At 43.3% G+C, this 27890-nt stretch overlaps 1 protein-coding gene across 1 annotated transcript; it reads left to right on the top strand.

The window, feature by feature from the left end:
* The first annotated feature begins 186 nt into the window (after window positions 1–186).
* vps37d (VPS37D subunit of ESCRT-I) lies at window positions 187–26552 on the top strand. Its single transcript, XM_058086595.2, has 4 exons — window positions 187–439; window positions 6126–6297; window positions 19808–19890; window positions 23975–26552. Exons 1-4 carry the CDS (start codon window positions 317–319, stop codon window positions 24500–24502), a joined length of 906 nt encoding a protein of 301 aa, XP_057942578.2. The 5' UTR covers window positions 187–316; the 3' UTR covers window positions 24503–26552.
* Window positions 26553–27890: the final 1338 nt, after the last annotated feature.

Genomic DNA, 27890 nt, shown 5'->3' with positions numbered 1-27890 from the left:
TTTGTAAATATTGGTCCAAATTTGGAAGAAAGAATCCCAAATAATTTAATAGTGTAATAAGGGAATGAAATAATAGACCGAAATTCTACAATTTGGGCCCGGAATGACTGAATGACTGCAACTCCTGTCGTCTTTTATTTTGGTAGGGAGTTCCCGGATGTGGTGAGCGGCGTGTCTCGCTTAGCTCAGCCGCACGCGGCAGGGCTGACTGCTGAGATCATTCGCATTCCACCGCGAGCGAGATGTGAAGCACAGCGTGGACTTTTTTCTTTTACTGTGTCCTCAAGTGTCTCCTGGGGCTTTTTGGAGGACCAACATGTCCAACTCGAAGGAGTCCAGCGCCTGCCCGGACGGGTACAGGGCTCTGAGCACCGGCGAACTGCGGGAGCTTTTACAGAACGACGACAAAATGGAGCAAATCATTCGACTCGATGAGAAGGTGGGTATCGGCTCAGCTCACCTTCCTCACTTGTGCCCTGCAATGCTAACTGTGTGCTGGCTTTGTCTTTGTGTAGTCTAAGTCAAGAAAGCTCCAACAATGTGTTTTGCATCAAAACAAAAGGCTTATTGGAGTGAAATCCGCTTGATGCCGAGTCGATTGTCTGCGTGGCGAGTAGTGAGATGTACAATACGTTTTACCCTAATTAAGTCTTGATTTGGCCCCTCTAAGCCAATATAAATCGTTCGTGGATTTACCATGTGTCTTTATTTACTGTGCCATATTTGCTCGAAGCCCCGATGTTAGCCCCAAAACAGTGCTGGAAGCCCCCACCTCCCGTCTCTTGATGGAGAACCCCGCTTGAAATCTTCCCCATTTTACTGTTTTTTAAATTTGCCTGTGACTTCTTCAGTAATTACACAAAGCTTTCATCAGCCACAGAGGCTGTCTTATTTAATACAATTCGGCGTTAATTTCATCTAACTTGGACGTATTTTTTTCACAGGAATGGCAACTTCCCAGCTGTAAGGCGTCTATTTATAAACCGACCTGAACGTTGTTCGAACATGTTTAATTCAAAGTAAAAGTACACATGATTTTGTTTGTTACGGTTTGGGGATTTTGCATTCATGATAAATGATGGTGTGGTACCGGATATCTGGATATCTGGGGGTGAGGGAGAAGCATGATTTGAATGGAGGTGACTGAACAGCTTTGAGGGTTAAGGTGTAATTTACAACCGAGCGGTTTGTCAATGGAGTTCCACACGCATTGCGGTAGATGCCACTGTGGAGAGCAGGCTGTGCCTGTGGTGACATTACTGGCGTCGAGGGATCCTCTTTTGTACTGATCACTAATGCATATCACAGACTGTTAGGATTAAGCTGATTAAATCACATTATACTGTTGCGTCTTTATTGCACTCCTGCTGGGCTTGTCATCTCGGAGGTCCTGTCCACAACAGAACGTTTCCTGGGTTTTGAAAAATGTTTTGGGAGCTTGAAAAAAAATCACAACCACACTGTACCGGATTAGTAAATAGTTGTATCCAGACGGGAACAGACTGTGAAAACCGTGTAATACGTGTGACACACCAAACTCTAGAAGGAGAACGAACGCATGTCCGTCGTCTTTTGTTTTCCAAGGCTCGTGTAGACTCAGGATGCAAGTCATGTTGGACAATAACACAACAAGATATCAGGAGAATGTCGACTGCAGTGAGTCACGCCTGTCGGAATATTCATGTTGGCCTGTCATCAACGATCAAACCGGTCATGTGACAGCGATGGGTCGGAGACGTAATTGTTTTCTAAAAGCAGAGGTTCTTCTTTCTACATGGAAACAACAAGCTGGGTGCCCTGAACCCCGTCACAGTCACGTGCCTAGAATTGAGCTCTGACCTTGTGTATTGCAAGGTTTTCACCTAGTGATTCGTTGCCATCAGATACAACTATTTACTAATATGGAACAGTCTGAACAAACCCACTACAAAAATCCCAGCAACGATTGTGTGTGGACTGGGGTCACATTTCCAGAAAGCTACAGACTAAAGGTCGGACCTCACTCCTCACTATTCTTACATATAACGTTCTGCAGAATATAGTCATAAAGGTAAAGACAAGCAATATGTTTACAAACATCCTCTAAATGACAGGAGCGCTCTGCTGTTTTTGAGGGCGTGCTGCCAAAAATGCTAGAGAAAGGGCCTTGACGGGAGTGCCCTGCTGTTTTTTGAGGACATACTGCCAAAAACTCCAGTCAAAGAGCTGACATATGACAGACGCCCTCTGCTGTTTTTTTTTTTGGACCTATTTCCCAAAACGGTAGACAAAGATTCTTTATATGACAGGAGCGCTGTACTGTTTTTAAGGACCAACTGCCAAAAAAAAAAAACTGTTGAATAGCCTTTATCTAGAAAAGCACTATTGAAGTTGTCTCTTCTGCGTCATCCAATAGAAATGACAGCAAGTAGGGTCATGGCAAGCCAAGTAGGTACCGTGCAGTGGAAAAGGGCCATTGTTTAAACATGCAGCACAGATGTAACCATGTGTTAGGAATGGTGGGCTTGTGACTCTGGCTGACAGACCCCACACGCGCGCACACAAAATGATTTACATGTACTTTTTCCAGGACATGTCCAGCTGTTGCTGCTGAGCTCTGTCAAGTCAGCAGGGTCAGCCTCGGGTGACTAAATTTACTTCATAGCCATCACGCACATTTTTAGGATTTTGGATGAACGTCAACAACGTCTGTGGTTTATTGGAATCCCTTTCCTCTCAGCGTGGTGTCAAATGTCACATCCTTTTGTAAGAAAGAGAAAGAGTAAACCTATTTTGTTGACGAGGATCTGTGAGTTCAGTGTTCTTGCTGTTGGTAATTAAAAACAGTAAAGTACCCCCGTCATATAGAACACGGGTCCCCAACCTTTTTGGACCCACGGACCGGCTTGTGTTTCCACAAGTCTCCAGCAGACCGGGGGGGATCCTCATACATTAAAGTCATCTTTTTTCATCTTCATTCATTCATTTTCTACCGCTTATCCTCACGAGGGTCGCAGATGTGCCGGAGCCTATCCCAGCTGTCTTTGGGCGAGAGGCGAGGTACACCCTGGCATATATAGACTAATCTTGCATGTTTTTGGAATGTGGGAGTAAACCGGAGAAAACCCACGCACGCACAGGGAGAACATGCAAACTCCACACAGAGATGCCCAGGGGTGGGATCGAACTCGGGTCTCCTAGCTGTGTGGCCTGCACGCTAACCACTCGTCCGCCGTGCAGCCTCTCTTTTATCTTATTTGTTGCAAAGTCTGTAACGTCTTGCACCTTTGCCTTTCTGTTTTTTGCAGTCCATGTGTTTGTAACATCATGTATCAGAAACACTGTTGTCCTAAAATGTCCACGGCCTGCAATGCATTGCGTGATCACGTGCAAAAAAATGTTAGCAAAAATGTTGGTTGTTAACCGAAAACGTAGGTGGACATTAACCGAGGTACCACTGTATCTCTTTAAAAATGTCATAACTCTAGGAAATCTGATACAGCGATATTATTTTTCCTTCATGTTTACGATGCTATTGAGAGCGTACCGAATAGCATCCTGTCCACTCATTGGTTGATCAGTGAAATTCATGCCTTCTCTGTGCGGAGCCCATTATAGTTTAACTTGCAGAAAACAATTTGAAATACACTAAATGCTGAAAACACACTTTTCGGGGTGGACGCGAGAAATAGTCCAGGGAGAAGTCTGAACTCTGGTCCTTGCGTTCTGAAAAAGCTAAGTCATTAGCTAAGTCAAGTCTACTGAACATTTGCTTACTCACACCTTTCTTGCTCATGTGCCGTCACTAAGAGTCACTAAAACCCCCAGAGGCTGTTTTAGTAAGTGCACCGTGCATCTGTCTTGCATTTTACGGGTCATCAAAAGGGTGTGTATGAAGCCATCTTGCTCGCAGAACATTTGAAGAATGTGACTTTGGTCAAAAGAAGGACTTAGTACTACTACCGCATACATTCTAATGTGGTGAAACTTGCTTTTTTAGAGTTAATGGTCATGTCTGTTCATGTTTGAGCTCATCAAATGACCGCCTGTAGGGACTTGGGGGAGTTTTGCTTGGATTGAGAAGCTGTGACTGTAAAGCGGCACTGACAAGAGTCGACACGGAACATGGAAAAAAATGACACTCGGGGCACAATTGGGAGTTGTTTTTAGTACTAGAAATGATGAGCTCCGCTCTTGTCGTCTCTTGTCCATTAATATGATGATGTTCAGTCCCCTATGAAAATAGGGTGTGAATCGACTGAGGGGAAGCGCATCGTCTGTGGGAGTCTAGTGAAGCAAAGTCACTTGGCAGCGAAGGAAGTCAATGAAATCAATGGCACGACTGTAACGTACACTACATATCTGCCATAGACAATCATCCCACACAGATAAGACTCTTCTTTTTGAAAAATGTTTTCCTGCAACGCCCACCCGCTTATCTGCATCTGCTGCTTTCAAGCCTCAGTAGGTGACAGAGTTGAGCTTTTGAAAAAGGTTTTAACACAATCTGAAGCCAAATACTGGACTGAAATTTCACAAAAAGTTGAAGCGACTTCATTGCTATTTTAAGACAATCCAATGACGTGTCTTTTACACTTTGGTCTCATAAAATCACAGCACTGTCATGTCATGTAAAGTAATGCAATGATGAGGTCATTACGCAAGGCTAGTGTGACCTTTCTGGATAATAATGTATTATAGGCATGATCTGGCATGGTTTCATCTACATGTAATTAATTGTGCATAAAAGCAGCCACATCTTAAAAAAGAGTTGAAAAACCATGTTAGGTAATGAACAAATATATTATATGCAATATAGATGCATACAATGTATAAATATACTGTATGTTAATATTAGTCAATGACAACACAACTGAACATAAAATGCAGTTTTTAATAGAAACTTTTTATTATCAAAAATCCAAACCGACATGGTCCTGTGTGATTCCAAATTGTCCATAAGTATGAATGTGAGTGTGAATGGCTGTTTGTCTATATGTGCCCTGTGATTGGCTGGCCACCAGTCCAGAGTGTACCCCGCCTCTCGCCCGAAGACAGCTGGGATAGGCTCCAGCATACCCACGACCCTCATGAGGATAAGCGGTACAGAAAATGAATGGAAGGAAATAAATTTTTTTGAATCACCAAATCACCACCTGTGGGTCCCGGGGACTCACTACATGGAAAACCTATCAACATCTCTGAAGATCCTCAATGAGACAGGATTGCTGCTGTTAAGAATCTGCTGTTGAAATTTTTTTTAACTGAACTCGACAGTCTGATGTCATTCCCAGACCGCCAGTTAAATAGCACTGGCTTAGGGAGTGCATTGTTTGGCCTTCAATGGAATGTATTTTAATAATTAATACAGTTTTCCTACGACCTACTGACAGTTACTCTTTTTCCACGCACACATGAAATTGTCTAGGCAATATTTTGCCTTTGGAGGTACTATCAGCATAACAGATTATCATGCCAATATGCGGCTCGGAGGATAGGAGACAAGAAGGGCACTAATCAGTTTCCTTTTGTTCCAAGCGAAACTAAACAAGGACGTTCTATACCTTGTTTTCCCAGAAAATGTCCTTTTGGCATACTGACTATTTAGACTATCTTGACTATTTTGGAAGACATCAAAGTGCGCTTGTCAACACGTCAAGCCTGGATGTACATAAAGTACAAACCTTGGAGCCCTTGCCTTTCTTCTTGTGTTTTTGTGGTACTTTGTCCACAGATGCCTGCTTTACAAAAATAACCCATCTAGTGTTTAGCGAGAGTTCTAGTCTGGATTTGCTCCAAAATCCAACAGGTTCACTTCTTGGCATGTAGAAAATGGTGATGATTTTTGTGTACCAAACAACCTTCCTGGCTAATAGTGGACTGTGAGATTGTAGAGGGCAACTTGAAACATGTCATCCAAGACGGCATTGACCTCTCTGTGCTGTGTAGTGTAAAAATGGTCACGGTCTTGTAGCGATTCAAAGCTCTGCAGGGCACAGTCAAGGTGGTCGAGGCTGTTAACACTAATGAGCTGGGGCAGCTTCCAGTGACAGAAACACGCAGGCAACAAACTGCCGTGGCCTCGTTCACATCACGCCATCTCACATCATGACTGTCCAGTTACCTTCTTTTTGTCTTTTTTTCAGTTTCAGGAGCTTCAAGTGGACAGAGAGATGCTGCTGGCGTCCAATAGGAGCGTGGCGGACGAGAGTCTGGCCCAAAGGCCATGCCTGAATAACGGCAAACTCCAGTTGGCAGAGAAATACAAGGAACTGTCCAACCTGGCGTCCACTTGTTGGGAAAAACAGAGTCAGCTTGGTGAGTTTGGAGACAAGGGGAACAGGAGGGGGGTGGGATGCCTGCACAATAGTGCAGGGCTCTGTACTGCAACTGCTAACTTGTTCTGGGAGGCCACATTTTCAGACAGCTCGGGACTGTGTCGGGCCGCCGGACTTCTCCCTTACTGTTATTCTTATTTTGTATATCATGTCAGTGTTAAACTCTCATACCTTCATAGTTTTACTTCACTAAATTGATAAAAACATGTGTCCACTTGTCAAAGCTCCTCTATATGAAAGGAGCGGGCTGTTGTTTTTAAGGGCCGACTGCAAAAATATAAGTCAAAGATCCTCAACAATGATGGAAAAAAATGATTAGACCATCCTTGTTTCTTCAGGTTAATGCCTGGCACAACTAAAGGTACTTTTATATGGTGACCACAAAAATAGCTCATATGAGTATAATTTTTTGGCAAGGGCAATGCCATAGCTATTGATGTAAGAACTGAAGTGATTTTGGTTATCAAGAAAACCATGGAAATTGCTAGATATCAGTTTTAAATTAAACGTTTATTAGCTATATTTGTTATCATCTGTCCAACCTAATCCTTTTTTTTATCACTGTATATGACAGCACTCTGAATTCTGTTGCAAAAGTGTTAGTCGCTCCCAATTTTGGAAGTGATGTCCTCTTGCCAGAGCTGTATTTGGCCCGCCGGCCACCAGTTGACTAGCTGTGTAATAGTGTCAAGAGTTGTGTTGAAAAGGTCACAGGTTCAAATTCCAAGAGTGGACGGGTAAATGTGGTTGTGCTAAGCGTGGTGAGGCAGTGACGACCCTATGTGACCTTGAATGGCCAACTAACAAGTTGAATGTACAGAAAACGTCTTAAAAGTATGCTAATAATGTTGGAAAGTGTCCTACGATGTCAAGCTGTAAGACATGGCCTTGAATCTTGGATTTGATCTCTTTTGACTGGGAGCTGGAAGTCTGTCTCGAGACTGTGGAAAAGCTTGACGTAGACGCTGACAAGTCGTCAATCGCTCAGCAAAAGCCTCAGCATGACTGGAGTAATCTCATGGGAACCAAATGGGACATATCAAATAGCAGCGGGGAGCTTTGCCGCAGTTGTCAGGGAATTTATGGGGTGAAAGGGGGCCTTTATGGACTTTGTTCAAGCAAGACTGGGCAGCACCAGATGATGACACCCCCCCCTTTTAGTCCTATATTTTAAGCCTCACAGGCATATCGGAGAAAATCTTGTCAGTGTTGGAGCGGCGCCAAATATCAGGTGATACAGTAAATCCTAACCGTCTCACTTCCAGAGGAAGTTACAAGTGCTGCTTATTTATAACTGGGAGCGCTAGCTTTGATGGATCAGCACACGCTTTTCTTCTTTCCTCATGAAAATCATTCCTGCCTCAGCTTCCGCAGCCAAGGTAGTTTGGCACATTTCTAAACTTCCTGCCAGTTCCTACGATCATGCATGCATGCATGTGTGCGTGTGCGTGTGTGTGTTTGTGTGTGTGAGAGAGATACACGGATGCAATACCACCTCCCCTGCAAGGCAAGATGGGAAGTGGAGGGGGGGGTCCTTCTCTGCTAAACATCTGAGTCTCATTTGGCCATCAAGGGGTTTGGACCGGGGAGACCAAGGCAAGATGTTTTTTTTAAACAGGACTTATTATGCTGACCTATAAATGTAGTTAGAACGTCGTATTCTCGTCTTAAACGATGCCAAAGTTTCAGATAATGAGGTTTGTGCATTTTGGAAGTGAGCCCTGAAAGACATTTGGGATGTCTCTGAATGCTCTGTTTCAGAGAACGTTCTAACACTGCCGGTTTGTGATGTCATAGATTGCCGGGCTTCCTTTTATGGGCATGCACTGTAGGCCTGATACGCTCCCTGACCTCCCCCAAGCTTTGCTTCTCTGTTTACAGTGTAGCATTATAGATGTGCATGCAGGGAGCGAGATTGCTAACAGCCATTTCCCACCACAATCAGTGGTTTTTAAAACATTGGCAGTCCCATAAAAAAATGTGTAATGACCATATTACACGTTACTGATGCTGTAGGAAACGCTAAAATGGTAAAGCTACTTACTTCAAGAGAGATCTTGAAGTAACCTTGCCATTTATTATCAACCGCTATAAAGTTTCGGCAGCCAATGGCACAACACCGGAAGTCCTCCTGAGTACTTGGAAGCGTGACCAACCAGAGTAGAGTGGGCGTGCCTGGAGGCAAAAATTAGAACAGACCATTTTCGAGGGAAGAACGAAATTCAAAGGAATACAGCTGGAATAGGTGCAGTTTCTGGAAGATCTAGAAAGCCTTCTGTGCTGGTTAGGACATGTACATGTTAGGTCCCATGTAAATTTCATACATTTTCAATATCCCTTGTCCATCTATATGCATATAATGATAATATTATAATAATACATTTTATTTGTATCGCGCTTTTCAAAATACTCAGACACTTTACAGAAGAATAGAGTTGAATAAAAGCAAGTAAATAGAGTAAAAGATACATTAAAATACAACATTCATTGGTTAATGCACAGCTAAAACAAAAGTAAACGCTGGGCACAGCAGTCAGGTATAAAAACAGATTTAAAGAGGTGGGTTTTTAGTTGTTTTTTGAAACTGGGAAGGTCAGGGCAAGCACGGAGTCAATAGGGAGTTCCAGAGTTCCATGACTGAAATGACTTGGGAAGACATGCTAGCCTACAGTACATGTAATACAGACATCCTCAACATTGTATTATCATTAGACAAATGTTCAAAGACTTATGGACAATTAGTTGCCAATTAGTTGCCAAGTTCCAACCCTTTTTTGTTTGTTCACAGCAAGGTTTTTCAGCCAATCTTGCTCATGTTTTACACACATGTGCTTGCCAGTCCCCTAAAGGTGTGTGCCAAATTTTGTAGCCATGTAGGTCAGCTAACAATAAATCATGTTCTTTCAACTTTTAACTAGACCAGTGGTCTATTGGTCATGCGGCACTTCAGTCTCCTTGTTGCGACTCTCACATCGAGTTCTGTGAAGCAGAAATGTGTGTTTTCCAAAAGAAAACCAGTTAGTGAATGCATCTGCAATGTGTTCTGACTGCTGATTGGATGAGTAAGGGAAGGGGTGAGTTTGTTCAGTTTGTAAGATATCCATAACCACGACTGCATCCCTAAAAATATAAATATCGGAAGACAGTACAGTTCTATTCTGAATGGATATATTCCTTCACTGCCAATGATGCTGTCTTACCCAGCCGTGTGGTTGAAAGAACACAAAATATAAAGTTGAAAGACATTTTCAAAACAAGGACCCATCTTTTTCTGAAAAGTACCCAACGGCAGTTGGGTTTAAGGGGGCGATTTCGTAACTACTACGTATGGTAGAGCACACCCAACATACAGTGAAGAAAATAAGTATTTGAACACCCGGCTATTTTGCTATTTCTCCCACTTAGAAATCATGGAGGGGTCTGAAATTTTCATCGTAGGTGCATGTCCACTGTGAGAGAGATAAACTAAAAAGAAAAATCCAGAAATCACAATGCATGATTTTTTAACAATTTATTTGTGTGATACAGCTGCTAATAAGTATTTGAACACCTGAGAAAATGAATGTTAATATTTGGTACAGTAGCCTTTGTTTGCTATTACAGAGGTCAAACGTTTCCTGTAGTTTTTCACCAGGTTTGCACACACTGCAGGAGGGATCTTGGCCCACTCCTCCACACAGATCTTCTCTAGATCAGTCAGGTTTCTGGGCTGTCGCTGAGAAACACGGAGTTTGAGCTCCCTCCAAAGATTTTCGATTGGGTTCAGGTCTGGAGACTGGCTGGGCCATGCTAGAACCTTGATATGCTTCTTACGGAGCCACTCCTTGGTTTTCCTGGCTGTGTGCTTCGGGTCGTTGTCGTGTTGGAAGACCCAGCCACGACCCATCTTCAATGCTCTGACAGAGGGAAGGAGGTTGTTCCCCAAAATCTCACAATACACGGCCCCAGTCATCCTCTCTTTAATGCAGTGCACTCGTCCTGTCCCATGTGCAGAAAAACACCCCCAAAGCATGATGCTACCACCCCCATGCTTCACAGTAGGGATGGTGTTCTTCGGATTGTACTCTTCATTCTTCTTCCTCCAAACACGCTTATTGGAATTATGACCAAAAAGTTCTATTTTGGTCTCATCTGACCATAAAACCTTCTCCCATGACTCCTCTGTATCATCCAAATGGTCATATGCAAACTTAAGACGGGCCTTGACATGTGCTGGTTTAAGCAGGGGAACCTTTCGTGCCATGCATGATTTCACATCATGACGTCTTAGTGTATTACCTACAGTAACCTTGGAAACGGTGGTCCCAGCTCTTTTCAGGTCATTGACCAAGTCCTGTCGTGTAGTTCTGGGCTGATTCCTCACCTTTCTTAGAATCATTGAGACCCCACGAGGTGATATCTTGCATGGGGCTCCACTCCGATTGAGATTGACCGTCATGTTTAGCTTCTTCCATTTTCTAATGATAGCTCCAACAGTGGACCTTTTTTCACCAAGCTGCTTGGTAATTGCTCCGTAGCCCTTTCCAGCCTTGTGGAGGTGTACAATTTTGTCTCTGGTGTCTTTGGACAGCTCTTTGGTCTTCGCCATGTTACAAGTTAAAGTCTTACTGATTGTATGGGGTGGACAGGTGTCTTTATGCAGCTAACGACCTCAAACAGGTGCATCTGATTCAGGATGATACATGGAGTGCAGGTGGACTTCTAATGGGCAGACTAACAGGTCTTTCAGGGTCAGAATTCTAGATGATACACAGGTGTTCAAATACTTATTTGCAGCTGTATCACACAAATAAATTGTTAAAAAATCATGCATTGTGATTTCTGGATTTTTCTTTTTAGTTTATCTCTCTCACAGTGGACATGCACCTACGATGAAAATTTCAGACCCCTCCATGATTTCTAAGTGGGAGAAATAGCAAAATAGCAGGGTGTTCAAATACTTATTTTCTTCACTGTACTTTCAAGAAGTGGATGAAGGCTCCAAACTGAACTACAGCTGCCAGTGTTGTGACTGCCCTGAGTCATTCACAGATGGAGAATAAATAAAAAAATGATTCATAAAAATATCACACCATCTATTCCCCGAATTTAAAAATAAATGCTCCTCCGTGAAAAGACAGTCAAGAACAGGACCAGCACAATGGCAACAAACATCACCATTATGCGAATAATGACATTCATTCAGCGCAAGCACATTGAATTGCCTGCGATGAGTCTAGTCATTATCATAAAGTTGAAGTTAAAGTTGATTATTTAAAAAAATATATATTTTCCACAAACAGGGGAATGACTAAAAAAAGCTTACACAGTTAAGTGTTTATCCTTTTCTTTGAATTTGAAAAGGATTCAAACATTTGGAAGGTTATCGGTTGTCTTGTGTTTTGCAGCTCTAGACCATTTTTCTTTACTGGAAGGGGAGGCAAAATGGCTCTCTTGATGCTAAAGGATGTCGACCTCTGAACTAGACTAACTAGTTGAGACTGAATCAATAACAGCGCCTCTGCTGGTTGGGACTAAGAAGTACGCTTCTCAAGCCTTCATGTCTTTGAGGCACTGAACCAAACACATATGTTTTGCGCAAACTGTTTCTACCTATTATTTATTTAGCTGCCCTTTAAAGCACATTTCATAACATTTAAAGAAACCTGTCATCCGACACGACTGTGATCCTGTGGAATTGTGCGATTTCTGCAAACTCAAGTAACTTTTTTTTTTTGTGCCTGGAGCGAGCCATGGGGAGATTGACAGATAATGTGTCAGGCTGGTCTGGTGACGCATGTGTCTTTGGTGTCAGATGTCTCGCAGTCTCTGGTTCCGTGTACCCTGCACAGCTGCTACACATGGATCCAGGCTTCAATCACCTTCACGAAATAAATGTAACTGGACATGTTCTGTGATATAACTAGATGGCTCAGCCAGTTTGAGCTACCCTTGACTCTTTGTGTCTGTGCAGCAGCAGCTCTGTGAGGCTTGACAGCACCAAGGTCTCCTGGTGTTGCGTCCGCATAACTGTGGCAGGGCGCCAGACCAACTTTTTTTACAAGGAGCACAGTGGCCCTTAACCCAAAATTTTAGGAGTGCAAGCCAAAAATGTGGAGCCACACACCAAAACCCACTTAGAAAATGAGTACTCGCATTTCCTGTAATTTTTAATAAATTACTGATAAATACTGTACTATTCCGGTGTAAAAGCCGCACCCACTACATTGAGGGGATAAGGCTTATACACCGGTGTATAAGCCAAATGTGTCCACATCATAAAGTGGCATATTGTGGCGTGACCAAGAAGCTCATTATTTAACAGAAGCTAGCCATGAGCTATGAAAAAAATCAAGATGAGCTTGTCAACCAGCGGCGTCGCCAGACAGATTTCACTGGGGGACGCGCCCCAGTATTGATCTGCAGTGCCCCAGTAAAAATGTCACCAATAAAAAAAGAATCACTTCAGCGTTTTAAGTGTAAGGCACATACTACCTAGTATGGTAATTAATTGCTGCTGTATTCACTCCACATAAACAATGCGCGCATGGTTAATTAATATGGTCATTTATTAACGTGTAGGGACTTAAGCTGATCATACTTCTGTGTCAACTCGAAGTTGAGAGAGAGAGAGGAAGAGGCAGGCGATGAGAATCACTGCGTGAGGTAGGTAATGTTAGCCGACAACAACTTGTTAAATATACTATTTTGATTTTGATTTGACTCTAACTGTAACTCCTAGATAGATATCAGAAGGTTATTCGTCCGCAGCAGGGACAAAGCAGCAAGTAATGAGAGAAGTAAGTGAAGTCCTAGCTAGCCAGGCAGCAGAAGTCTGTCTTAAGTTAATGCTAAGTTAGCTAATGTTATTCCTTATTCCTAAAATGCTTGTAAAATATATAACTGTTCTTCAACCATTTAGGCTCTCCTCTATAGTCACAATCTAAGTGTGGGTTTTGTATACAATGAAGAATGACTTTTTTTTTTTTTACTCCCGCCTATACAGTGGAACGTTGGTTAGCCTCATTATTTCATTCCAGAAGGTCCAACTCTAACTGAAACGGATGCTAACCGCATCAATTTTTCCCACAAGAAATAATATAAATGTTGACATGAAACAAATTTCTGTAGTTTTACAATTATTGTTTTATTTGCAGAAAACAATTACAAATGCATGTAATAGGCATGGGCTGGTATGTGACAGTAGATAGTGTGTACGGGTATTATAATATATATTACAGCTCTCAACTGTGTAAAAACAAAGCGCATATATATAATTTAAAAAGAACGTAATGTTACAATATTATGTAATAGTATTGAATGTGCGGGTAAATAACGGGGTTAATGAAAACTTAAGGGTACGTTTACCTTCATGGAAGGCATGATTCTTGGCGTGACTGTCCCCAAAGACACGATGTAGCAGCGAGATCAACACCACCTTTCGTTGTAACATTTATAGGCCAGAAAAGTGGAAAAGCTATTTTCTTCCAGGCCTACGATTCATTCATTCACAAATGTGATACTTGCCTGTACCAGCCCTTTGAAGAAAGTCATCATAGAAGAAATAGCCAAATAATTTATAGCATCGTGATGGCACAAAACTGAGAAGCCGTCAGATTGAGGGTGAATACAATTCTTCCATGCCCCCCACAAAGATGTCAACTTTGACATGAGGGGTTAATGTATTTGAACATTCCAGCCAGCTATCTGCAGATCATTATACACGCATTTGTTGTCATATATTCACACACAGTATACTTATACTGTACATACACACACAAGGGCAAGGCGCATGTGGCCCAGGCAGTATTAAAACTGTCCAAGGAATCAGGGTTGCATCTCCACCGCCTCTCGTCTGTTGTGTCGCCAAGGCTGCGTTTTAGCAACACAACCTGCTGCGGCCCAAACAAGTGTGAAGTAACCGAATGTAACAATCTGCTACTTCGTGTTGTCCCGGTTTCTCAGACAGAAATACCATTTTCCCTTTCTTCCCCACCCACCCATACCCACCATCTGTTCTCTAAGTGTGCTGCATGGTGTCAATCAAATATAGCAACGCAAGCACCATGTTTCAGCCAAATCCAGCCTGGGAATGACATCAGACCGGCACGCAAGTTCAGATGAAAGCCAGGGAGCACATTAACATTTTTGTGTTTTACAGTAGTTCCTTAGTGCCTAGCCATATAGATATCTTATCTTTATGGCGACGGTAATCCCTCATTATTGCAGTTAATTGGTGATAAGTCAACCTCTGCGAAGTAGGATTCCTTCTTAATAAGTGGACATAGAAAACCTTTTTGACCTTTTAAATATGGGTTGTAATGTTATTAGAGCCCTTTAGACATGAAATAAGACCCCTATAGTCACCTTTATACCTATTACCCCACATAGTAGCCATAATAAGAGAAAATAAGACATTTAAGACATACGTATATACTGTGAGACTTTTGCTCCTGTGTGTGGCTATAGGTTCCCTCGAAGTATAATGTATTTATTAATAAGGGTTTTGTGGATAAATAAACCGGATTATATCAGCCTGCATCTAAAATCTCCAAGCAATAGATTCCAGACCCCATCCCAGCATGTCTGTCCATCATATTTATGACGACTGTATACTGTATGTATTTATGACTCCATACCCGTCAACCCTCCTGTTTTGACTGAGGAAACAGCCATGTTTCCTCTCCGTTCTATTGGAGCAGCACAGCTTTTTGTCTGCTCAGTAACAGTCAGGCATAATTCATCCGGTATCCCTTAAAGTCAGTCCTTCAAAATAAAAGAAGCACGGCAGTAAAGTACACAGTTGCACCACATGCTGAGGAATTTCCCTTGTTTTCCCGTTTTTGTCCAGAACACTGGGCTTATTTTATCATCAAATACTGACAGGTATGATGCTATCCATTGGTGGAAGTAAAAATATGAAGGTAAGATTGGTACGTTGCATTTACATACACAAAATAAGGATACTTCCCCTTCACTTTCTGAAAATGTCTCCTCAATTGAGTTGAAATTCCTGAGGTTGAGCAACATATAAACATCTTATTGTGATGCTGGGTGTGGTCGTTTGGTTGTACCCATCCATACCGCTATAGTGACTAAGAAACATTTCCCCTGGGAAACAAGCGAGGACAGACTGCACTTAGACGTGTTAAAAGTGACATGCTCTAATAGTAGACAACAACTCTTGAAGTCTTTCCTCATATTATTACCAGACATCTTAAAGAACATTTTTGGGAAGGTTCATTGATTTTGTGAAACCAAACAGGAAGCAATGACGGGAAACGAGCAGTGTGAGAATGGCGAAAGCAACTTGACGCCATGTGTGCAGCAGCAGCGGTGTGTAGCGTCTTCTCCCAGTGGTGCCCAAAGCACATTAGCCTCATGTCAGACCTCTAACTCCCAGACTCGTTTCCCCTCTTGGCCCGAGGGGATGTCTGACTCTTCATATTTGTATCTGTTTGCTTGCTGCATTATTTAGTGTTCTGGGCAACACATCACTTTTTTACCTGACCTAATGGCGAACACAGTCATCCCCCGCCGCGTTGTGGTTCAAATTTTGCAGCCTTATTCTCAATTTTTTTTTTTATTATGTTAACTCATTCAATCCCACCCATTTTTCAAAAGCCCTACCTCTTGTACCGGACATTTTTGATGATTTTGACTGATGTTCCATGGCTATATTGACGTTTACTATGCCGCTTATCCTCCACTAGGGTTGCAGGGGTATGCTGGAGCCTATCCCAGCTGACTTTGGTCATCCACTCTTTTTGCCTCGAATGCAAAAAAACGTAAACGACTTATAAATACTTAGTCTTAGCATTTGTATTCATGACTGTATATTTGTATTTATGAACAGCTCCAAATGAACTGAATATGGCAATCAAGCTAAAAGATGCCACATAAGTCTAAAGTTCTATTGTATATACACACACACACACACACACACACACTTAGAAAGCTCAAAACTTATTAAACTCCTTAAGAATGACAAAGTCAGTGGTAAGAATACACAATTTAATGTCTGGAGCGTCCCTGAATGCATCTTGTGTTCTTGTAATGAGAAAGTGGTTAATGCGCTTAATGCATTATTTTTGACAGCCCTACTTAGAATAAAATGTAGGACGGAAAAATGTCAACTATATGCAGGAGGTTAAGTAGACGTAATGATGCATCATTTGGTGAAATCATTTCTTCCCTACTGAGCTATTTTGCTATGCAAGTAAGTACATTTGAATAGAGGAAATGGTGCGCTAACATGGCTCCATTTGCTTTCTAAGTGTGTTTCTACATTGTTCAACTACTGTATGTCCAATGCTCTAGCACCATGCCCGTTTAGGCAGCTAACCAACTGGGCCTGAAGGCATCGCGCCCAATGACTGTGTATATTTAGCTTTGCTTTCAGCTAACGGCCACAGTAGAGCCTATAATTTCCACATTAATGGTATCTTGGAATCGTAGAATTGGCCAATGAAAAGGGAATCTACTTACTTAATGTGAATGAAATGCTGTCAACGTGAGGAGAAGGAATGTTTGTGTGGGCAAATATTTGCCCTGCAGACCACTCAATCAAGGCAGAAACTCCTCACAAACAGTAACCCGCCCCCTCCCAAACTAAGCAATAGGTTGAAGCAGGCACCAAGTTAGCGAAAAATTCTCAAAAGCTGATCTCGTCAGTGAGTGTGTGTGGAAGCTTGGCTGGGTTAGCGTAGAGCATGCTAATGTTGCCGAGCGTGTACGACTCAGGATGTATGTGTGTGTTTACACTGTGTTGCGTTTTACCGCTTGCTTGGAATTGCATTGGTTACTATGTCTTCTGTTTGTAGAAGGGAGTGCATGCATGGCCATGTAGCTTTGGATTTATTGTCTTGGTTTGATTTGAAACATTTAAGTGTTTCATATTAAAAACTGAATTATAAAAAATGTACGGGGCAAAAAGGAGAATTTGGGATTTGGGAAGAAATAATAGGGATTTCATAGGAGCCTAACACAAGGTGTTGTTTTCTTTCCCGACCATTTCCCTGCTATCGTCTCCCTGACAGAACGTGTTACTCCATGAGGATCATAAACACTAAGTGTGACTCCATGATTCACAGCCTCTCCACGCCCCCTCCAGGTCCACTTCCCTTCCAATGCTGAATGTAGGTCACTTCGGGCTGTCGTAGGAGTATTTGTTTTCCTGGCTGTCACGTCGCATTATACCCCGGCGTTCCTTAACTAACATCTGCAACGTGAGGCTCTCATGGACAAGGCGGTTATTTTAATGCACGCTTGCATGCTTTAGAAAAAAAAATGTTCGCTCGATGTTCTCGCTGTGCCGGCCAGAACACTGCGTCATGCTGAGTAATGGAGGTGTCAAAAGCAAACCAAACGTTTGGTTCCGGACTATTCATTTCAATTGGTCACATTTTCAGAAAGATAAGAACCCCTAGGGATGGGTGGGGTGGTTAGGCAGGGCTGGACCACCCAGCGAGAATTCTGTCCCCCACCAACGGGTTCTACTGTATGCCCATGAAGCACACAAATCCAATGTTTCCCATACATTTAACTTTCATTCCTTTTTTTGTGGCGGTCTGCCACAAATATATTTCAACCTCCATTCATGATTTAGTGCTACCTGTTTTTTCTTTAGTAATCTTCTTTATTTTCTCTTCTTTATTCCCAAAATATTTTGCCTTTATTTGCCCAATATAACTTATAATTTATAGAAAAACATTATTCAAGTGTTTCCAGTTAGATGAAAACTTTTCTCCCTTAATATTTTGACTGTATTCATGTAAAAATGACTGCTGGTTTTAAAATGTTTGCTGTTGTGGGGCTTTGTTTTCTTTTTTTTTTTTTTAATTAGACTTGTAGAATGTGCTGCGGAGCCAAAAATAAAACAGCCGGCGGATGCAAATGGCCCCCAGGCCGCACTTTGGACCCCGCCCTGCCCTAAATACTCGCAACAAATTCAGTGAGGACTTCTGGGAGTCTGAAATGCTTTTCACAATGTTCTTATTACATTCTGTCTTTCTAAGGGGGTAAACTTTCAAAAACAACAGGGAATCGACCACTTATTTTCCCCTTTGTATTACCTGTGAAGATTAGGATGCATTAGCATTTCAAACTACAAAAGGAGGGTTGTTTTTAATCACGAGGATTTGCATGTTTAGCAGAGATCTACCTTGGGGAGGTTGCTTGGCCGTAATTAGTCCATTCTTTGACCTTTATTTGCCCAGCCCCATTATAACCCCACCGGGCAGCACTGAACCCAGTCTGACCTGTGGGAATTTAGCGTGGATGTCACAGCGTCCCTTGAAGGGACGAGAGACGCCTTGCAGTCAGCTGGGTCATGCGTGATGTTAATGACAACCAACTGCTATCCCGGGAGATGACTCCATTGAGCATGCATATTTAGCAGGCTCGGCTCTCACACATACTCATGTAGTGATGGCCTGTCTGCGTCAAAGCTAAGGAACAAAATAACAACTATTATTCTTATTTTGCATCTAAAGGGGACCTAGTATGCTCATTTTTTGGTCCTTTGTATTGATTTGTGGACTCCTGTAGAGCAGCTACACACACTGACCCGCACAGAAAGTTTTCTAGATTTTCCAGAATCTGCACCTTTTCCACATGTATTCCAAAACAGTCTGTTTTAATTTATTCCACCCAAGGCATGCCCACTCAGCAGTGATTGGTCTGACTCAGTTTGTACCTAGGCATGCCCTTATATAAGATTCTGAAACCAAGCGTTCAACATGAGAATACAACATTCAAACATCATTTATAGGTCAGAAAAGTGGAAAAAGCATCATAAGTCCACCTAGACACCCAGTGACCGATAGCTTGAAAACGCCTCGGCAATGCTTTTGGTGCAAAAAATAGCTACAATTTGCTTAAATATGCACATTTTGGACAAATATTAGACCGCATTCAACCACGACACAGCATGATTTATTACTGGATATGTTTAAAAAGCCACAAAATTGGAGCTACGTGGCAAAGGACATTTGTAAATGCATATCAATAAGGACTGTGCTAGTCAAAGATCCTTTATATGAGCAGAGCATTCTCCTGATTTTAGGAATCTGCTGTAAAATTTCACTTCCAAGTTGTGAACTGTACTCTGGAGCTGGTCTAATGTCATTCTGCTGGACTTGGCACCCAACTGCCAGTTGACTACCGCTGTCTTAAATGCTTCAAGGTGTTTTCAAGGCATCCATGTTCAATGATTTGTGAGCAGCTTCATCACTCGTCTTGTGGTGGCCATGTGATGCATTTTTTTTGCACAATGGACGGATTATCAGCCACGTTCAGCATCGTAAAGAATATGTTTCCATTACTCCATTACTGTTTGCTTCTGACAGCAAAAAGAGATTTGTCAGTAAATGAGCAGATGGTGTGTGTCAATGACTCTCAACCAATGGGATGTGGACACAAATGTCCTCTCTTGTGGTTTCTCGCTGAAGTCACGCTTGCCATTCCTTCCACCCCCAGCATGCCTTACACATGTTCCTTTGCCATTGCAGGGACACGAGTCCAGAAGCACAGCCTGCAGACTGCACAGAACCTCCTGCAGGAAGAGGTGGCACGTGCCGAGGAGCGCTCAGAGGTAAAGAATGTACTGTATATACAGTATTTACTGTATGAGTAATTATGGACATTAACTACTGAAATAAAGCGGTAGCTTCCTAGCAGACAGACAAATCCGTTGTAGTTATTCTCCTGGTAATCTTTTCTGGTTACTAGGCAGTGTTGGTAAGGCTCACACATCCGCCCCACCACCGACAGATGAAAGAGAGCCACATAACAGCCAACCTTATGAGACCTTATGTATTTAGTGAAATTGTATTCATTCAATGCAATCCATATGCCCTATAGATCTATAGATACAGTAGATGCATGTCTGTGTGGCTCCTCTATTGTTAGAACAAAGAGCAAGAGATTTTCAAGACGTCATGTGATCTTTTCTTTGTTTTCTCTGCTGCTTCACACTTGCATTGATCCGCACAGGATGTACCTCCCCCCACCCCAACCCCACCCCTCGAGGCCCTAATCAATACCTCCACAGTGCTGATGTATTTTAGCAACATCCACGTTTTCCTTTCTTATGATAAAAGAATGGGGTTGTGCCCAGAAGCCATGATAAAGCATCACAGCCAACAGCATTCCTCCGTGAATCACCAGCACCTTATCGTGGTGGAGGATCACGGTTGTTTGGGGCTATATGACCCTGGTAGGGTCTCTCTAGACAGTTCCGAGGTGACGGGACAGATAAAGAACTATTCAGAAGACCTAATGAGAGATAATGAAAGACACCACACCTTGCCCGGACTTGTGACACTGGAGCCAGGCCGGTGGGAGGGGCTCGTAGGCGAGTGCCTGGTGGTTGGCCTTTCCCCTTTATGGGGCCCAGCCGGACCTGCCCTGAAGAAGCCTACCACCTGCAGGGGCAAGCCTAAGGTTCCGGTGCATTTTTTGTTGGGTGGGGAACGAAGGTGGGCACCAGGGCGTTCTGGTCTTCAGCAGCCAAATCTGGTTCTTGGGACATGGAATGTCTTCTCTGGCAGGGAAGGACCCAGAGCTTGCATGAGAGGTTAAGACTTTCCAACTACACATAGTCGGATTCACCGCACAGTTTGGGTTCTGGAACCAAACTCCTCGAGATAGGCTGGACCTTGTGGGAGGCCATGAATCCCCATTGCCAGCCTGTCGTGGTGAAGAGAGAGCTGAGAGCTTAGGTTACAAGCAACCAAAATGACTTCACTTCTTAGGGTGGCTGGACTCACCCTAAAAAGGGGAGGAGCTTAGTCATCCGGGTGGAGCTCGGAGCAGAGCCACCGCCCCATCACATCACAATGTGACGCTAGTTGAGGAGGCCCCTGAGCAGATCTAGGACTGCTGGATGCATCGTGTCCCACAGGGACCTGGGAATGCCTTGGTGTCCTTTCATTGGAACTGTGATGGCACAGAACCAGGGGGAGGTTTAATGTGAACAAACTCATTGTGCAGCAGTGTTAAACAGGAAACTCTCACGGGACGACTTTTCTATAACAGAAAAGATGATCAGTCCCTGTCCACAGTGAGAGTCAGGTTTAAATGCTTAATTGAGCACCTGTAACCTCAGGTTGTCCGGTTAACGTGCTGTTAATTAGCCTGCTGTGATTTGCGGGGTATCCATTTGTCATCAGTGATTGAAGCAGTGCTGCTGTTGCACTTTGGAAGACTTCAAATTGGGAAGACAATGTGGACAGACTCTCTCTTCAATGAAGCGTGCTCCAACTTGCAGAAATGTAAATGTGATAAGGAGGTTTATTTATGGAAGCCTCATTTGCATGAATATCTCTGTTAATTAAGATCATGTTGACGCTTTTTCAATTACAGCCACGGCAGGCACTTTTAGAACATCCCACTTTGGAACGCCTGGGATTTTGATTCAGTGACCCAAATACAAACGGATAACGTGGTTATAGAAGCAAAGCAGAAATAGACCTTTTACCTAGAAAGCAGGCTTTCCCCAACGTTATTCAGCTCAGAACACTGAACAAACTGCTTTGTTGCGTGCCAGAACCAAATTTGGTTCCTGGTAGAATGTGTTAATTTTTTTATTTGGAAAATGCGTATAACAAAATGATATGAAGGACGATCATGTGGGGACACTTGCGCAATTCAATAGGTCCAAAACGTATTCAATCCTGCCACTAGTATGTACACTTAGTTAATGGGTCATAATCAGGGCGTGGTGGTACACGTATTGGTCATCATGGCTGTGGTACCACATAGAACACAATAAGTGAGGGTTTCCTTTTTAAAGACAAAAACTATTTTTTAGATTTACCTAAAATGAAAATGACTTTAAAAACCAAGGTATGTACATTGCTACCATGAATTACATCAAAAATACTGTACATGAACTCATTCAACAGACTTGGGAAGACAAGAATTTGCGGCAACAATCCTGCACTCATCGTCTTTACTGTGACCACCATCCAACGTCCCTTCCGTCGTCCAATGGACTCAACACACGCTTTTCCTGAACGCTAATGTGGTTCCATAGTGTTACTCCACATATTGATGTCATATGGACTGATCCCCCCGAGCCTGCGTATTGCAGTTGCGCAAAGAGGTTTGAACACAGGAACACATCCACAGTCTTATTTATGTCTTTAAATGTCAACTACAGTAAAGTCTCGTTATATCGATATTCTCGGGAGTCGGAAAAATACAGATATAACCGGACTATCCATATATCCGATCCTGCGCCGAACTGCATTAAAAGTGGGCGGATCTTTGATATGGCATGTAATTTTCTCCTTGAGTTCATGGATTGCGTATCTAGCATGCTTTTGTACTACAATAAATTTTGTACTACAGTAAATAAAAATAAACTTACGCTGTAGTGATTACCGGTTACCGGGACATAATTCACCCCGGAACTATCGATAGGGAAGGTGTTGCCACCCGGAGGGGTAGGCGCGAGGGACGGGTGTTTTCCGCTGTGTGTGCTGCACTCTGGTGGTGGAAGTGTGAAAAATAAAGTTGACTGGAAGCAGCCGTTCGCCGTGTTCTTTTTTGGTATTGAAATCCTTAAGCAAAGATTGATTTAAGCTGCTTTTGTATCGATATAAGCAGACCAAATTGGCTGGCGGGAGATGAAAAGGGCATCCTAGTAACCGGATTATCATAATAACCGTGTATCGTACTAACGGAGCTATTTATATCATAAAAGACTAGAAATTTGCCGGGAAATGAAAATAGTATCGTAATAAGTAGTAATTCGTTTTAACCGATATCGATATAACGAGACTTTACTGTATATTGGACAATAGGAATGTAAAGGTGACTATAGGGGTGTTATCCTATGCATAGTGTACTCTAATAATGGTAAAATAGTAGTGAAAAAGTAATTTATATTATATACATATACAGTTTTATATTCTATTTATTGACATTGAATCCTACTTAGCGGAAACTATGGAATCCGTTAAATATCGGCGATAAACGAGGGTCACCTGTACACCGTTTGTGGTCACCTTGCTGCATCTCACTTTCAGGTTAGCAGTCTTCTTACAGGTGAGGACATCTGAAATTGGCACTGTTATTCAGGCTGTACACTGACTACTTTACATTGATTCAACGTGTCATTTAATGTTGTCCCATGGAGAAATTATTATTATTTTATTCTGTATCTTTCATTGATGGAAACGTTTTGAGACCCCAACCGTACATGAACTAATGATAACGACCCGGGAAGACACAAAGCTGTGCTCCAGTCCTGTGTGCTCTGTCACCATGACAACCGTCCCAACACCATCTCCCGCCCATCGTCCGGGTCGCTCTTGTCCTGAAAGTAAATAAGACGGCCTCATGTAGTGCGTGACGTAAGAGCGGCTGATGACTGGACACTTGATGAGAACTCCCAGATGGATGGGCTTCAAACTCTCCGTCCTGGGAACTCATTCAGACGCGGATGCTCGGTGCTTTTCATGCGTTGCCAAAAGTAACAGTTGTGCCATCCGGGCCTTTGTTGGCCATGTAGAAAGTTGCTTACAGTGAATTATTACAGCTGACAAACCAGGCCAAAGTTCACGTGTAAACATCCCGGCGCTTATTAAATTCTCTGCAGAGGAAGCCCCCCCTTGTGTGTGCATCTTTGTCTGCTGATGTGGGTTTATTTTGTCTGGCCTGCTTCACAGGAGCTGCTGGACAAGTTCATGGAGGGGAACGTAAGCCTGGATGAGTTCTTGGACTCCTTCCAGAGCTCCAGGAGGACTTATCATATCCGGCGAGCACAAGCGGAGAAGATGCAGGAGATGAGCCGCTCCAAGAGGCAAGCGGGTAAAGGCGAGGAGAAGGGGGACACAGGAGGGGAAGTCCCCTCCGAGCGGCTCCTCCCGGACCCTCCGCGGCCCAACGGCTTTGTAGCGCAGGGACCTCTCCGGGTGTTCCAGGTGCGCTACGGACTCACGCCGGCCATCCTCCTCCCGCATTACCCCGTGTCTCCGCCGAACCACCAAAACAGGACTCCCCCTCCGCCAGAGCCGCCCCACCAGGGGCACATCTTCAGCCCCGGCGGCGCCCCTCCACTGTCGGGGCACGGACAGCCGGTCGGCCTCAGGGTCATCGGGCAGCTGCCGGGGGGTTGGCCAGCCAACGGGCGGCCTGTGCGTTTGCAGCAGCTCTACAGGCCCAACCCTCAACAGCCCGAACCGCCGTTCCGATAGGCCGGGAAGAGAACGAGCTGCTTTGAAAGGTCTCGGATCCCAGGAAAGACGGGGGCGCCATCCGTCTCCGTCCACACAGGAAGCTGCCAGCACGTAGACGACATGGACCGTGCACTTATGTCCCAAAAGAGGAGCCGCGACAGAAATGCCTTCCATCAGGCGAATGCGGTGCAAAAGACAAAAGATGTCTTATTTATTGTCGCACACGTGATGATCTACTGAAAGTCATTCAGCCTCTTTGGGTTTTTAGATTTATTCCTCTAAATCCTATTTCAAATGGCCGTCTTCAGAGATGCTAAAGGGAGACCTGCTTTTCTTTTCAAGGCAGACGTTCCCACCACCGCCCACCCCCCTCCCCCTCCCCAATCCCCTTCAGTGCTCAGAGTGGAGGATTTCAGTCTCCATGGGAGGAAGTCAGACTGGTTAGCGGCGCTCCTGCAGCTTTTGGGATTAGAATAATTCTCCAATTATTCCACGACTTGGTGTGATGTTTTTTGTTTTTTTTCCAAGTCATTGTTAGCGAAGCTTTCCTTGTCTGGGCGCCCACTTCCACCAATCAGCTCTCTTTAATGGCATCCTTTAACCATGTCGAGCTCACTTCCTGTTTACGTACCCGCATTTCTCTGGACAAGTCCATTCAAGCACATCACAGGTTCACACTTCCATGATTCAACATGAAGAATTATTCATTTTCTTGATTGACATCTACCAGCTTACACTTCACAGTTTTTAGTCATGGCCAAAACTGTGACCTAAATGCATCTTAAGAGTTTCCCAGTGTGCTCAAATATTGTTTCATATTTCTGGAGGAGGACTAAATCCTCTGAAGATTTAAGGATTGGGAAAAATAATTCCTACCCTGAAGCTTCAGTTTATTAGGTTTGTCAAATCAGACGATCTTATGCCGTATTTCCTCAAATAATATTCCCCCATTCGCCCTTCAGTTAATCAGGGACATTTTCTTCAATAACAGCCCCTCCCACTAGGGTATGCTGGAGCCTATCCCAGCTGGACTGGGCACAGGGCACATATAGACATACTACAACCCTTCTTACTAGATTCCCTCATGGATCGGATATATGGATAGTCCGGTTATATCGGTATTTTTTCCGACTCCCGAGAATATCGATATAACGAGACTTTACTGTATAAGGCATTCAGAAGATGTCATAATGTAGTATTCTACACTTCTCATTAAGTGTCATGAATACTCTGTGAGACACACAAGCACCAGACTTTTATTGCAGCTTTAAATGATGTCACAACCGCCACAATAATCCCTAACACAGCTGTATTGTTGATAAAGATAAAACTCACGTCCTAACACCCGACTTCCTGTTGGTCCCCCGCTCAGCTCCACCAGCACCGCAACACACGAGCACGAGTCTGATTTATGTGATTGTGTCTACTATATTGGCTAATAGTCTGCCATGTTGGGTTTTGCCCAATAAAATAAGGCATTAAACCTGGGCTTGCAACACTGCATTGGTGGGTGAAGTGAGTGGCGGATGTGGGCGGACCTTCCAGACCATTCATGCCGTCCTACCTCCCATTTTATTCTTGGGTTTTGTGTACACAGGACTTTTTTTTTTTTTTTGAATTGCCTAAATGTGCACATGATGGTGATGCAACTGAGCAGTGTTTGGCTGTCCACTCAGGAAAGAAAAAGAAATCCACTCCCAATGAGTGGTTTTGTTGTTGTTGTTAAAGAGTTATTGCGTCATTTTGGTCTTCTGTTGGTCATTTGTGGCTAAAAACAAATGTATTGATCAAAGTAGCCCACATACAGTAACCACTCTCCCGGGGAGTGCTCATTGCTGTGCAGTCTCCTCTATGCGGGATTCTTCCCCAGCCGCCACCTTTTAACATTGACATTCACACAAAAGTATTGGGACACAGGAACAGTACGGTATGCAACAGGACGGAATTGGACACTGGTTGTGAACATCTTGGCTATTTCCCTCTCCGACATCCAAGTGACCTTACACAACATGTTTACATTCCCATTCGCCTCTCATGGAGTTGTCAATAAAGCACATTTGCTACTTTGGACCATGTGACGTGTTTCTGTCACGGTATGCTGCTCTGCTTTGTCTTGGCAGGGTTGGTTTGTGTACACCCGTTTCTACATCTTAATGCTATTAAGATGTTCTTTGGCTAGGGAGCTTTTCACAGCTCAAAGCTGGAAGGCGATAGCCCAAGGTCAAAGTTCACCAGGAATAGGGTTAGAAATCAATTTGCGACAAACCATGTCCTAATACAAGTAATGAAAAGTTTTTCCATAATGCATTGTGTCTGAACAACGCATTCATTGGGGTGCTGCAATGATGTCAGCCTCTCTCTGGGCTCCTTTGGCTCCCTCTGGTGGACAGAGGCGGCATTGTAGTGCCATCTGCAACATTTTTGATACCATATTTTCATTGATAATTATGAGGTGTAATGTCCATTTGAACCACTAGATGGTATTCAAGTATCATGAGCTTCAGTCACGTTAGCTTGACACAGAAGTTAGTGGGAGTACTTCATTCATTTTCTGTCCGGCTTGTCCTCACGAGGGTCGTTTCGAAACCTTAATTACTCAGAAGTATTTAACATTGTAATTGGAATGGCCAGAGGTTTTTAATTTTTTTCATGTCCATGTCGTCTTTCATTCGGGTGCATTGTTCAGGAAGTGCTGTTTGTGACACGTACGATGCCCCAGGCAATTTGTGCTGTCAAACAATAGCTAACATTATCAACATTATTGATTGCTTGCATTTCTTTTGCAGTGAGCGACACTGACCGTGAGCGCGCACCACTTTCTGCTATTCTGCTTGTATTTACTTTGCCGAGCACGCACCTTAGTCAGCGTCGGCTGTCGCTAACAAGGCTCTTGACGCACCTCCAGTGTATTTTTTTCAGTTGGTCGTGTTCCCCTGCTTCCTCGTCACTACAAAACCAAAATATTACAACACCGGGAATGTTGCGCTCGCCTTAGAAATATCTGTGATTCGTGTTAGCAGATGCTATCTCACGAGGCTTTTGTGTTTGGAAGCTGGTGTTGATGTGTCTGCTCACTAGTAGCCCATCCTCCACCAAGAGACCAAATAAGAGGAGAGAGGTTCACTTCCCCCTGTTTATTCACACAGACAGATGCAGAGTGAGCCCTCTTGTCATCCAGCCTGTGCAGCACACAGAGACTAACAGATGGTGCACAAGCATACACGTACATGTCCATTTATCGAGGGCTCATGCTTTCTTTTAATCGTTCCATGAATGTATTTATCTTTGCTCAGACAAAATATGAGAAAACTTTGAAATCTATATTTTTCATTGTAAGTTTAGAGTTCTTTATAAGATGACACTGTGAGTCAGACTGTTATGTTGAGTTATGACCTGCCATTATGTA

The sequence above is a fragment of the Doryrhamphus excisus genome, linkage group LG21 (assembly GCF_037039965.1).
Source record: "Doryrhamphus excisus strain RoL-2023G ecotype Guam linkage group LG21, RoL_Dexc_Guam_v1.1, whole genome shotgun sequence".
NCBI lineage: Eukaryota > Metazoa > Chordata > Actinopteri > Syngnathiformes > Syngnathidae > Doryrhamphus > Doryrhamphus excisus.
This window is presented reverse-complemented; position numbering and strand designations above follow the sequence as displayed.